Source organism: Camelus bactrianus, chromosome 3 (genome assembly GCF_048773025.1).
Source record: "Camelus bactrianus isolate YW-2024 breed Bactrian camel chromosome 3, ASM4877302v1, whole genome shotgun sequence".
Taxonomy (NCBI): domain Eukaryota; kingdom Metazoa; phylum Chordata; class Mammalia; order Artiodactyla; family Camelidae; genus Camelus; species Camelus bactrianus.
This window is the reverse complement of record NC_133541.1, coordinates 29,016,491-29,031,656: the sequence shown is the minus strand read 5'-3', so window position 1 is coordinate 29,031,656 and position 15,166 is coordinate 29,016,491. Positions and strand designations below refer to the sequence as shown.

At 37.6% G+C, this 15,166-nt stretch overlaps 1 protein-coding gene across 6 annotated transcripts in view; it reads left to right on the top strand.

Moving 5' to 3' along the window:
• The window catches only part of FYB1 (FYN binding protein 1), a 142,589-nt gene that overhangs the window by 94,138 nt on the left and 33,285 nt on the right, over positions 1–15,166 (top strand). For all 6 annotated transcript variants that reach the window (XM_010957178.3, XM_010957162.3, XM_074357333.1 and 3 more), the window contains 2 exons: positions 3,421–3,577; positions 14,580–14,626. In XM_010957178.3, coding sequence (XP_010955480.1) covers positions 3,421–3,577; positions 14,580–14,626 — 204 coding nt within the window. The remainder of the gene's footprint in view (positions 1–3,420; positions 3,578–14,579; positions 14,627–15,166) is intronic.

The window sequence follows — 15,166 nt, the reverse complement described above, 5'->3', positions numbered from 1 at the left end:
CTTTATTTTATTTATTTCGTATCTTTTATGTCCTTTCATGATTCGATTTCATAATCCTCAATTCCAATTCACAAGACTTTTTTTTTTTCCTTCCTACATCAGTCATTAATCTTTGGAGGCCTATTTTCCACCAGCTGCTGAATGTCTGTCTACTTTCCTGCTGTCTGGTTTCAAAATCAAATTCTGAAGCATATATCCAAAGCATCGATATATCTGAATCCTTTACAGATTACTTAACAGTCTCCAGAACAAGTCGTGTCCTAATGAAACTGAAAATAGTTGTTCAAAATTGCACTAAGAGGAAAGATACCAGTTTAAAAACCTGAACTTATGGAAATGTGTTAATATGTCCATTTGACCAATAATTTCAATTTCACGACCTTGAAAACATGAGCAGAACATAGCAGAAAGGGTGCAAACCTCTTAAATCATCTAAGGTTCAAATTCTGGCTAAGTTTGAATTCTACTTCTGTTGCTTACTGACTCTCTGACCTTGGGTAGTTTTTTAACTATCAAATGGAAACTAGATAATAACATATACCCCAAAGGGGTGTTTTGAAAAATCAAATAAAATTACATATGCAAACTGCCTAAAATGGTGCCTGGCAAAAAGTCAGTGATTTATTAATGTTATTGTCATTAATCTCAGAAAATTCCTGTAAGTTTATTGTTTCTGTTTCTTCTTTATTTGCTTTACTATAATTAAAAATCCATCTCATTCTTTCCATCACATCAGACTAGATTTTTGCTTTTGAGAATTCCAGTATTAGTAATTATATTTTGGTATATTTTATAGAGTCCACAGTAAGAATTTAGAGCCAATCATATTATAGTATGTTTTTAGAGCCAATCATATTATAGTAAGTTTTTTTTTAACTTTTTTTAACTTTTTTTTGCTCCCTGAAAAACAAAGATGCTTTTCTTTAGACTTATTTTGTATACATGCAAATATAGTCCTTGTTGTATTTGAAGGTAACCACGGATTTTGCAAAGCAAAATATTCCACTGCTAAACACGACTGCAACGTAGGAAGACTTCAGCACTTGTTCTCCCAGGCTTAGTGAGGAGCAAGACACTTACAGAGTTGAGTGTCTCATGAAGCCTGTTAAATTATCTCTTGACAGTTTTCCAAAGATGATAATAATTTTTTAAAAAATCCAGCAATCCCTCTCCATCTCCCAGCCCTGCTTCCCTCTGGTTTTGGTGCACCGTCAGGTAAGCCCGCTGGGGGTGGCTGCCAGAGTTCCAGGAGGCCTCCTTGGAGACCCAGACTCAGTGGAAGAGCAGTCACATCGCTTTCTGGGCAGCTTGAGTTATTTCAGCAGGGGAGGGGAGCAGATGTCAGGCAGGCAGAGGAGCAGGGGCACACCACAGATGCCCCGTGAGGAAGTCTCGTAAGCCTGCGTCAAGATGAAACGGTAGCACATGGGTTTCAGGATAGGTCGGTTTTCAGAGTTTCCAGTTCATCATTCCCCAAACCTACATCTAATTTCTCACCTTCAGGCCTTACATCACTCTCCTGTGGCGATGCCTCCTGACTGTCAAAACCTTTTCCATGAAAAGATAAGTCACAAATGACTAGTAGACAGTTCTTCTTCTGTTTGGGCAACGGTTTATAAATATCCATTTACAGTGGCTTATTCTCTGTGTACAGCTTTCATATCACTTCTGAATCTATCAAACCGTATTGAATTAAAATAACACAAACCATATAAATTAAAATAACAAGATGTCATTTTCTCCTGTCGAATTCACTAGAATTTTTAATGTTTATTCTATAATAAACAAAGTAAGTAATAATAGCTTATTAGGCAAATGGTGCTGGGACATTGATAAATGATTTAAGAACAACAACAACAAAAACTCCATAAAAATAAATCCCGGGGGGAGGGAAATAGCTCAATGGTAAAGCCTCTGCTTAGCACGCACAAGGTCCTGGGTTCAATTCCCAGTACCCACATTAAAAAAAAAAAAAAAAAAGATCCTGATCCCACACCTAATTCTAAAAGAAATTACTGATAGTTTTACAAAGTTAAATGTGAAAAAATGAATCCAAAGAGAAGTAGGAGGAAATATAAGGTTAATAATTATGTGTGTTCTCAGGGTAGGGAAGGCTTTCCTAAACATAAGTCTAATGATAGAAATTATACATAAAAGAATTTATTAACTGAATTAGAGAAAAAGGAGTAAGTCCTATATATCAGAAAAAAAATTTAACTTTATGACAAAAATGAACTGGACAAAATATTTCTAACATAACCGTTATCAATTGGAAATTTTTATTTATCAGATTCACAAGGGAACTAATTCTCCCTATCTTAAGCCCCCAAAAACAGCTGCCAAAAGAGAAAATGATTTATTCCTGTGAGAACTGTGCCTGGCAAGGAAGGTTACAAGTCAAGTGTGCAAGGACTAAGCAGTTTTTAAATCTCCAAGAGGACTGTGATAGTGAGGAGAGAGCATGAAGAGAGGGTAATATTTTTAGTAATTACCATAAGCAAAAAACTTTGGAAAGAGGCAGAAATATCTAAAAGGAATCAGAAAGGGACAGATTGGGATTTCAAAATGTAGAATAGATAAACAAGATTATACTGTATAGCACAGGGTAATATATACAAGATCTTGTGGTAGCTCACAGTGAAAAAAAAATGTGACAATGAATATATATATATGTTCATGTATAACTGAAAAATTGTGCTCTACACTGGAATTTGACACAGTATTGTAAAATGATTATAACTCAATAAAAATGTTAAATGAATGAATGAATGAATGAATAAATAAATAAATAAATAAATAAATAAATAAATAAATAAATAAAAAAAAGAAATTAGAAAGCTTTTCCTATACTGTATAAATAGAGAAAAAGCAACAGGAAATGGAGTAGAGAAGTGGTTGCCAGGGGCTGGGGTGATGGGAAAAAAAAAAAGGGAGAGGTGGTTAGTCAAGGGTAGAAACTTTAATTGTAAGATGTATAAAATCTGAGGAACTAAAAAGTAAACCTTGGTGACTACAGTTCTCTATTGTTTAATTGGAGTCTGCTAAAAGAGTGGAACTTAAATGTTCTCACCATCCCCACCCCCAAAAAAAGGTAAATATGTGAGGCGATAGAGTGTTAATTAACTTGGTGGGGGAATCTTTTGTATGTATATCAAATCATCACATTATATTCTTAAAATGTCTTACAATTTTATTTATCAATTATAGCTCATTAACTGGGTGGGGGAGGAAATGGAACATTTAAAATGCCATGTCCATAATACTCAAATAGTATTAAACTCCTTAAAGCATTAATTCAATTTAGAATGCATTTCCTACATGTTTGTATTTAAAATCCTCATTTCTGCATTCTTGGAATAGCCAGTTCTTGTATTTTGAAGATTAGTTTTAATTCACAATATTTTTTGCTTTGCTTCTTAGGTACCAGCAAAGGCCAAACATCTTACTCAACAATGTCCCTGCCACCGCCTCCACCATCCCATCTGGCCAGCCAACCACCATTGCCAGCATCTTACCCAACACAATCACCAGTTCCAAGTCTACCTCCCAGAAACATTAAACCTCCCTTAGATCTCAAGTAAGCAAAAGATTATCTTGCTATTTCTTTGTCAATCTCTTGCCATGGATTTTCAAACTATGCTTGGCTGAATGCAGAGGGTTCCATGGTAAACTGATGGAGCCACAAGGGGGGCGGTTGGCAGGGAGAAGGAAGGATGGAGCAGGCTGCTCTCACACCTCCATACCCTTGAGCAACTGTTATTTATTTGTTTTTAATGGTGGTTTTCTCCATAAGAGTTCATTTGAAGACAATTTCCAATGCCTGTTTAGAAGTTCTGAAGCATTCTTCAGGTCAGCACCACCGTCTCCTTCACCATCATGTCATCATTATCACCAGCACCAACAACAACACCGTTATCATCATCACCATTATCACTACCACCAATATCATCATCACTGTCATCATCACCATCACCACCACCATTATCATCACCAACACCACTACCACCACCATATTTTACTGACCACCTATGATGTTCTAGGCACTTCACATAAGTAATCACTATAGCCTTATGGACTGGAGACTGTTGTCATCATTTCACAGATGAGTAAATGGAACTTTACAAACTTCACAGAGGCTAAGTAACTTCTCCAAGATCACACAGAATGTATATTGCAAAGGTGAGCCAATTGTCAGTCTGAATCCAAAGTAAATGCGTGCTTTTAACCACTCTGCTAAATAACCTCCTTTAAGTAAAAAATGCAGGTTTTCTCTGAATCTTCAGATTTTTGGCTGTATATTTAAAAACTATGAAACACTTATTCAAGCCCACTCTCACTTTTCTTTGATTGTACTTTTTAGAAATGTCAAAACTGTATGGGCTATTATATATGGGCTCTTTATCCATGACTTACCAGAATAGGTGCTTGAGGAAAAAGCAAGCAGAGGTTGGAATGGAATGAAATGTTGTTTCAAAAAGAAATATTCAGACAAACATACCTCCTTACAGATCACAGTAGGTCTTCCCTCTGTTGCTTTGCGTGATTCTCCTTGACCACAAATAAGTAGGATCCCCAAAATATTGAGCTACAGTTTCTTTTTCCTTCACTTCAGTCCCCTACCAGATGGATGTTCGTTACATTTAAAGTACTTAATATCCATAATCCATATAATAGAATCTATTAATGTCAATATCTGATTGACAGCTTTCCTTTGATGCTGTTGATTACAATTTAGACTAGGGGTTGAAAACAACTTGACATGGATAGCTACCACTATGCTTCACTTTATTATGCTTTTTTGGGAGGAGGAGCGTGGATTAAAGGCATAACTCCAACTAACTAGAAGGTGTTAGAGCAGCTTAGTGGCTACTATCTTATATAAAACCTGCATTGTGCATTTATCTTAACCGCATGCCTTTCCAGGCATTTGAGTTTATGACATCCAGTTACCAAATACAGGTGTAAGCCATCTGCCTACAAACACATAAGTGCCGAATAAATATTTGTGTCATTTGTTTCTATATACACTTGATTTCTGTGTAAATTACTTTCCTTTCATATGTATTAAATCGTGTGTCTTTTTCCTAATTTTTTTCCTATTCTGATGAATTTGACCCATTAGATTTTAACCTTAGTACTTTGGAACTTTATCACATGACTCTATCCCAGCTACTAGCTCCCAGGAGGCTTCAGAATCCTGTCTAATTCTAGAGAGAAATTTCAATAAATACCTTGAGCATGAGTTCCTGATCACTCATAAGATATAAAGACTAGTAACTATTTGATTGAAGAAATGGAGAGGAGGAGTATTTGGCACGAGTCCTACTATCTGGGGAGCCCTCTAGACCACCCAGATGTTTAATGATCCACTCATTGGACACATGGGTCTCAATGTATGGTGGTACTCGTGGCTAAGATTTACCGCAGTCACATTCTTCTTCTGAACCTGGGAGTAGACAAAGTCAGACTGCTCCTTCCTCCAGCTACAAAAATGCAATACATGTATAATGTTGCATCCGAAGGAAGCCCATTAGAGGCAGCTTTTTGCTGAGATCTGGCACCTACACACCTACCTTCTGCCTAGCAACTACCAAAATACCCAGACTTCTGAAAGGAACGCGGGTATTTACCATAAGTCACGTGGTTTGTACAGTCCAAGCACAGCAAAGGACTCATCATTAGGCAACTTTTCCTATCCATTCAGGGAATGCTTTAGGAGCTGAGTTCCCAGATACAAGCTGACAGCCAATCTTGATAGCAGATTCTTTTAAAAAGAGCAGCTTCAGGCCTGCTCTGTTAACTCTTTCCTGTAAACCTCTTCCCTTAGAATCCATTGTGATAAAGCGAGGGCTAAAAATTTAGCAGGAAGAAAGCATTTCAAAAACAGTCCTATAACCTGGACCGAACATCGTATGGATGTTGGTCAGTTTCCCACCTTTGCAGGAAAGTTGAAAAGGGCCTGCTAACCAGCCAAGCTCAAATTCTTACTTGTAATATTGTTTTCATAAGAAATTAGTAAAAGCCACCAACTGTAGTAAACTTTACTTCATTCCTATTTCCTTTTTATGGAGAACTCCTAATTAGAAGGTCTGATTCATCTTAGAGTCACCAACTCCTCAAAATGCACACTCTCCAAACAAAAAAGGTGGAAAGAAACCAGAATCTTAAATGTTACATTGCCTAGATAAGCTAGAGTTGGAGTATCTGAAAGTTAATTGTCAGATGGGGAGAACACAGAGAATGAAAGCTAAGGGACATCTATAACATTTTTTTTCCCCAAAAAGTAAAAATGTGATGTATAGTGAAAGACATTCAAGCTCCCATCAGAGAGCTCAAGGAAAATCCGAAATGAAGAAATATGTGGGTTGGAAACTTTTGCCCAAGTAGGGGAAGCTAGATAAAACACAAAGAGGAAATGAAAGTAAAATGGGTCTTGATATTCAGACTTACAAATTTATATTTCATGTGAGAGGGAAATTTATGGGATGATCTTTAGGTAAAATTGTGAAAGATGAGTGTTTCTGTGTTTTTCCTCATACTACCAGCCTTCCAAACTCACACATGGGTGTTCCCAGGTGCTCCCTCTGCATCCTGCAAACGTGGCTCCTCCATCCCCCACCGCAAATCACTGGCCACACTCGGGTCAAGATCTAATAGGTTTTTTTAATTCATGCAATAATTAATAGTAATCATCCCCTACTTTGTGTCTTTCTAGTAAGAATTCAGGGAATATCAGAGAACAAAATAAAGATGGTTGCCCACATAAAACAGGGGGTGAGAGGCACAAGGAATAAAAATAATAAACAGATAAAGGATATAGTATGTTAGGAACTATCAAGGGCTCTGGGAGAAAACAGAGCAGGGTTAGGTGGTGTCGTTTGAGGGTGAGCTGGGGACAGCATGTTGCAACTTCTAAAGAGAGAGGTGGGGGTAGCTCCCTTTATGGGAAGTTATGCTTGAGCAAAGACTCAAGGAAGTGAAGGAGTTAGGTATGCAGATATCTGGAGGAAGACCATTCCAGAACGTTCAAGGACCCGGAAGCAGGGAGCCTGGGCTGGAGTAGATGAACAAGAGAAGGATAGTGGAAAACACTCAGCTCGTGCAGGACCCTGCAGGTCACGACAGAGGCCGTGGCTCTTATCCTAAGTGAAACGGGAAGCACTGAAAGAGCCTGAGCAGAGCAGTGAGGTTTTCTGACTTATGTTTTATAAATATCACCTGAACAGCAGTCTGAAAAGAGACAGGAGGCAAACATTGAAGAAGAGAAGCCAGTTAGGCAGATAATGCAGAAATGCAAGCAAGATGTGGAGGTGGCTCTAACTAGGATGGCGCAATGGAGGTGGTGAGAGGGGTCTGGATTCTGGACATATTTTAAAGGTAAAGACAACAGAATTTGGATTTGGGGTATGAAAGAAAAAGGGGACCCAAGGTGGCTTCAAGGTTTTTGGGCCTGAGTAACTGCAAGGATGATGTTTCCATCAACTGAAATGGGAGAGGCTGAAGATGAGCAGGTTTGGGGCTGGGGACGGTCAGGAGGGCCTGGCTATGTTAAGCATGTGGTGTCTCTTAAACATCCAAGTCTTGGAGTTGTTGAGGAGGCAACTGGGGATAAGAAATGAAGAGTTTGGGAATGGATTCTGGGTTAAAAATAACATATTTGAGCATCAGGGGCATATAAATCCATACTTAAAACCACGAGACTGTTAAGATCACCAAGGAAGTGAGTAGAACTAGAAAAGAACCGAGCCCTGGGGCACTCGAACTCTCCTAGGCCTGGGAGAAGAAAACTCAGTAAAGGAGAATAAAAAGGAGCAACCAAGAAAGTAGGAAAAACCCCGAGTGTAGTGTCCTGGAAGCCAAGTAAAGACCTAATTACCGGGAGGAGACAGTGATCAGCTGCTAAAGGCCAAATAAGTGAGAAGCGTGGAGGTCAGCGTGGGTGATGTGTGGGGAGTAGCTGGGTTACAGCCTGACTGCAATAGCTTTACAAGCGCCTGGAAGGAGAGGAAATGGAAAGAGCAATTACAGACGACTGTTTAAAGGAGAAAAAGGAAGCCAAAAAAATGGGGCAGTAACTGGTGAGGAAAGTGGAATTGAGATTTTTTTTTTTAAGATGGAAGAAATAACAGCATGTTTGTATGCTTGTGGGAGAGACAAGCAGGAACGAGGGGGAAATGATGGGGAGAGGGGAGAATTCCCAGAACCAAGGACTAGAACAACCAGTAACTAGCGCTCAGGTGAGGGAGGGACTGTCTTCCCAAGGGCATAAATGACCGATAAGGCTCACAGTTCTTCGGGGTGGAGAGCCTGTATTGCTTAAGGCAAGAAACTGAATCTCTCATTGGGATCAAAGAAAGAATTTCAGGAGATAGCGTGGCCTTGATCACCTGCCTGCTTCCCAGAAGTCACTGGTAATTATGTCATGCAGGTCAGGATGCCTTAAGAATGTGAAGGATTGGAGGCAAGTGAGAATTGGAAATAATAAACATCTTTAAACAAAAATAGTTGAGGCTGAAGTTATATCGTATTTTAAATTGTATCGTTTCCCCACCTAGTGGTCAGAAATCAGCTAGTTCCCTTTTCAGCTCTTTCACTCAGATGTCGAAAGACGAATGGACCGAAAGGGGTCAAAAGGGCTTGTTTATCATTTTCAGGGTTCAGATCAACATCTTTAGGGTAACTCACTTCTTGGTACCATTTTTTAAAATGACTTATAATTTTAACAGTATAATTCAGAACCAATGGCTGAATATTTTGGTATACAAAATAAATTACATTGTTGTTAATAGTAATGAAACAGGAAACAGGAAGTAAGAAGAAATAATAAATAATGGAAGTGACTCAGGCTGGAAAAGGAATGGTTAAACAGTTTTTACCCTGCTGTCGTTCTTAGTGTAAGGTATTTTATTTTCTGACTGTAAAATTAGAGGATAAGTAAGAATTTACCATTATAACCTTTTTAATAATTAGAAATGCTTAACATTTTCCAGAATTTGAGACTTGCCATATCAGTGGTGCATTCCCAGACAGTCTTACCTAAGTCCATGTGGAAAGCATTGGCTTAAACAAGTCATAGTTTTATCACTCCTCATGCATTAAATACCAGAAGACGTGTTCCAGGGAAGAGTTCAAGGGATTTCCATTCTCAGTGAGGGCAGGTTTAGAACAAGTTTTGTGTGTCACTTAGATTTCCTCCTTCTTCTTTAAAACATTAACTGACAATGTAAAAGCTAAAGTCATGAATAAAGGTCGTGAATAGCAAATAAGTATAAAAGTCAACAGCTTCACATCTTTAAAAGTCAGGAAATAGAGCTCTGATAGCTTTATAAACATGACAGTCGTGAGAGTAAATCAATTTTGCTTTCCCTATTTAATTCTGCACACTAAGGCATAAAAACAAAGAGCTATGGTGGAAGGCTTTCTCGAATAGACATATTATTGTAACAGCTTATAAGCTTCCTTTTCTTCCTTACCAGCTCCCTCTGCTTATTTTTCTATGACTTGCTTGTGACTAGTTTTGTTGTTTTTCTCTTTATCTCTACTTGGAGCTTTTCTCAATGCTTTTTTTTTTTGAGCAGTTGGTGACAGTTTGATCTGAGTCTATGCATGACATTACCTATGTCTCCCCCTCATCTTTCTCCGTTTTATTCTTCACTATTATTCCTATTCTTAACACTATTTCATATTTAGTGAATATTTTAACATTTTACATACGGTGAAGTCAGACGTATACAAAATTAACTAAAATGTATATGCCATAATGTTGGGTCCATGAATAAATGTGAACATGCAGACATTACCCACAAGCAATAAATGGTTTGCGTTAAAGTGCAGACACACATTGAATGTGCTATGCAGAGACCCTTCCTTTTGCAAATATCTATTATTCATCCAGTGTTTCAGGAAGTAAACTGCAAGACCAGTAGTCTTTTTGACTTAATATTCCTTTTCAAAAGTGATAATAAACAATTCACTTTAGGAATAAATGTTAGTTTCTTAGTACTACTAGGACATCATTTATTTATCCAAAAAAAAATCAAAGTCCTGTACCTAACAGGAGTTACTCTAATAGCTTCCTAAAAATGGCAGTCATAGAACTAAATTAACAAAGTGATCATCTCTTTCTTCAAAGGGCTTATGGTCTAGCAGGAGGAAGAGAGACCTGCAAGCGAGTCCTCTGTAGTCATAGTAACACGGGACCATCACTATGGTGGAGCCATGTATGACATGTGGAGGCAGCAACTGTGTGAGCTTGGGGGAGTTGGGGATAACTTCACAGAGGAGCGGGTGTTTAAGAAGAAGCTTATAGATTAAGGAGAGCCACAAGCAGGGGATGATGATGAGGAAGGATCATTCCAGAGAAGGGAAACAGCATGGGCTAAGCATGGAGGAACGAGAAACCAGGGAGTGTTCAGAGAATAAGTAAATTAATTCAGTATGAATATGTGAAGATGATGTTAGAAGAGGAAATATGCCAAATAAATCTGCAAAAGACCAGGGCTGATCTTAAGAACCTATAAACCTTGAAAATGACTGTCGATGTTATTCTGTAGAATGTCACTGTATTTTGAAGTCTAAAGTATTTACATCTTGTGCTTTTAATTAATATTCATTAAAGTTAATAATGCAAAGTCCTAATTTAAGTACTTAAATTCACATAATATAACTTAGTATACCCTATTTCTACATCTAGTAGTTTTTATTAAATAAAAATAATTCAGGGGGATCTTTGATTAATGATTGGACAACTCAGACTAAATTCTTGCAAATCAATAGTTATATTTATAATAAATTTAGGTAATTAAACTCCCTTACACCTTTTACATTTCATGTATAAATTTATATGAATTTTATTTTTAAGCATTTCCAATACTTCACTGAACAAATTTAATAACTCCACCAAGGAAAACCCTCCCAAGAACATAAATGAGTCTTCTAAGTCTATTAAACCACATCCGGTTCTCTTAAATATTCGACCTGCATTTGCAATTGGATTTTTCTTATACTTTTTAAGGAACATAATTTATTTTGAAAAATTTTAAGCATATGAAAGGCAGGGAGAGTAGTATAATGAACCCCATTTCCCCTTCCCCAACTTCAACAATTATAAACTCATTACCAATCTTGTTTTTCATCTGTGCCCTACCTACTTCCCTCTTCTCATATTATTTTGAAACTAATACCAAACATCATATAATTACACCCATAAATATTTCAGTCAGTATCCCCGAAATTAGACTGTATGTATTCATATAAAACAGCACGTCGTTGTTCAAATTTCCAATAGTCTCTTAAATCATGTTGGTTTTTTGTTTGTTTGAATTAGAATCTAAGCAAAGTCTATAGCTTGTATGTTTTGTAATCCTTTTTCAAGCTATAGGTTCACCCTCTATTACTTTCTTTTTATTTATTGAGACTTATTTGTTGAACAAATCACGTTGTTTGGGGGCCTTATTGTTGCCCACAGTCTAGACGGTGCTGATTGCTTCCTTGTAGCACAGCTTATGTGGTCCCGTTCCTCTGCGTTTCCTGCAAATTGGTAATTGGATATAGAGGGGGGCTTGATCAAATTTAGTTCTATTTTTTTAATTAATTAATTTGTTTACTTAGGTAAGACTCCTTCCTAGGTGATGGTGTATTCTTTCATTAAGAGCTCCTGATTTTGGCTGATTCTCTTCTGTGAGATCATCAGCCTCTACACTCAGCCCTTAGAGTCCTTGCTTTTCAACCAAAATGATAAAGCCTAACTCACAAATTTTTAAATGATGTGACACAGAATATCCAACTGAATATCTACTGTAACAAATCTTCTTAAATACTACAAATACTGAAAGTATTGGACGCACATATATTGTCCCAATGATTAGAAAATTTATTTCACAGATTTTTGTACCATGGGTTTGAATTACTTCATTGTTTCTGTATTTAATTCTGAATCTTCCAAGATCTAAAAAGGCTCATTAAGAAAAACAAATGTCATGTCAAGATCAATCTAACTGGGTCTTTACATTTAACTAAACAATAAGATGTATGTGTGTGTGTATATATATATATATATACACACACACACACATATGTTAAATTTTAAATGCTCAATTTTTTTAAAGTGAGTTTATTAGATAACAGTTTATGATCACATATGTTTATCATCTTGGGAAACTGAGACATGCATGTCCATGGCAATTCTTCCTGAGTCACAAGTGTACCCACTAAGCCCTTTTTTATGGTCTCAGTGATAACAAGGCACTTCCAGTTCACATTCTTTCTTTTTTTTTTTTTTTTTTTTTTCCATAGAGGTACTGAGGATTGAACCCAGGGACTCGTGCATGCTAAGCATGCGCTCTACCACTGAGCTGTGCCCACTGCTCCCCTGCCCCCCATATTCTTTAAACAATGATAATTTTGCAGTTGGCATCTCCTGGGTTTAAGTAACACTCTTTCTTAATTCTTTAAGTGGCTACAGTATTGAATATGACATTGACAGAATCATATTTCAGTCGCTTTGGCAGCAGTGTGAAGGAGGGACTGTAAGGGTAGAAAAGATGAAGAGTAATTCTCATCATTGGAGACTGTTCAGATGGCCCCTGTAAAAGTCCACATGAGAGATGACAGAGTCCTGGTCTTGTGTCTAGCAGGACAGAGGAGAGAAATGGAAGGAGAAGTGAATTATAGGTGACGTTAAATATGCAGAACTTGATTGATTTGATGTGGGACTGAAGAACAGTGAGAAATAATGGATGACTTGAGGCTTAGGAGGATATGTGAATTGTGGTGCGGTTCACCGAGGTAAGAAACCTAGTAGGAAAAACAGGTTTAGGCTGGGATAAAACAGGGGAAACCTCAGCTTCTGGGATGTTAATATAGAGCCGGCAGTGGGACATACAAATAAAGATCGATAGGTAGATGGATAGGTAGATAGATAGATAGATTGACAGATTGATAGATAGATGGATAGATGAGTCTGAAACTCAGAAGGGAGGCCTGTGTTAGAGATTTCAGTATGGAAGTCACCAACATTAAGATAGGATGTGAAGCTGTGGGGGTGTATGAGGCCATTTAGGGGCAAATGTAGAGTGAAAAAAAAAAAATGAGGAAGCCAAGACCAGAACACAAACGAACACTATCCCTTAAAGGGGAAGTCAGAGAAAATTAACCCGCAGAGGAAGTTATGGGATAGTGACCAGAGAGACAAGAAGTCAGCCAGGAGAGATTTCTCATGGAAACAGAGGAGGATCAAGAAAGGCAAAATGGCCAATACTGTTAAGGGCCAGAAGCAATGAAGTAAGATGCAGGCTGAGAAGTGTTTAGTGGATTTGGTAATTAAGTCTTCTAAGAGTGGTTTCAGTGAAGGATTGCCAGTAGAAGCCAGATTGTTAGTCAATAAAGAAATGAGTGAGAGGAGAGGAAGTCAAGTTGGTGAATATGGACAGCTTTCTCTACTTTGGCTGGGAAAAGGAGGATGATCTTTTCGTGATGTGGAGGATTTAGAAAGGTCAAGAGAAGTGTTGGTCCTTTATGAATGAGTCACTTGGGCTGAGGGAGAAAACAAGACTGAGATGTTTAAGGATGGGGAGTGAAAAAAGAGGAACAAAATAATAATAATAAATAATATGCTGACACACAAAAGGGAATAAAAGGAGTGACATAACCAATAATTCAGATAGGATTCAGAACACAGGTGGAGAAGAACTTAGGGGGAGGTAAGGAAAGGAATCACTGTAGATAAGTTTGTGGATTAAAGGAAGGTATTTTCTTAAGAGAGTCTGTCCCCAATAACTGCTCTTTTACCAGTGAAATAAGAAACAAGATCATCTGTTGATAGGGGAGAGGAGAGGAATAGAAGATTTGAGGGAAATAGTGAAGGTTTTGAATAGCCTTTGAGAAGGATGATGCAAGAGAGGGTTGACTAGATAAATAGTGTAATGCTATTCTAGAAGAGTGCTCGGGTACAGCTGATATTGAATGCTAATTATTTGTAATATCCAGAATCAGTAAAATGGCAATTTTCCCCAGCTATGCTAATCAACCTAACACTAAACATAGAAAATATAGATGCTCCCATAAATCATTAAGGACTTGTGGGGCCTAAGTATTTACTGATAAGAGCAGTTGGAGTGAATGGTTTGGAATGAAGCACCTTGGAGTCCAAGTCACAACTGATAGAAGCGAAGCCGGGTGGAGAACATCTGGAAAAGGTGAAGGAGTCAGGATGAGAACTAGTGCTCTTTGGTGTCTGTACCACAAGACCATCATATGCCTTCAGAACCCCAGAACTGACTTACTGATATACTGCCATTGTAACAGAAAATATTACTGCCCTGGAGCAATGGATTAATTGTAGGCGTTCACTTTGAATGTGCTGTACTCAAGCTCCCCGATTCTCCATTTTTTTTTCTTTTGCAGCAGTAGCAGCATAAACATAAGGCTAACACCTATTCCTTTGACTTCTGAAGTTTTAAATCAGAGCAGATATGAAAGAGAAAAGAATTCTCCAAGAATGATCCTTTTATTCATTTTTCTTTTTCATTGTAAGCTGAGTGTCTACTTTTCCATTTTCACTTTTTCTTTTTTGTTTTCAGAAGCTCTGTTAATGAAGACAATCAAGATAATGTCATGCACTCTGATGGTAAGTGACTAAAAGATGTTTATTAATTTGTTACCTCAGATATAGAAGTTTGAGTTAATTATTCTCATAGGGTTATTAATGGGTAATTATCATCATTAGTCCATGTAAGACCCCTCTCTTGTTTTACTTATTTGTTTATTCCCTTTTATCTCCATGAACCAACCCTTTTCCTTCCTTCCCCTTACCAGAGACATATACTCTAGTATAATTAATGTGTATGTGTCTTTTGTATGTATTCTTTGCATATATTCCTTGTATGTGTACGTATATATTTCAATTTACATGAACAGTATATTGTAGCTCACTCTGGTCTTTCTTTTTTTTATACTCCGCATAATGTGGTTTGGAGGATCCATCCATGTTGGATATGTACATTTAATTTGTTTCTGTTAACTGCTGCACAGCACTCCATGATATGCATTCACGTTTTACCTCCAACTCACTGGCACCACAAATAATAATTCAGTGCACCTTCTTGTTCATATCTCCATCTGGACCTCTGAGAGACTTTCTTTCAGATGTATATCCAGCAGTAGAATG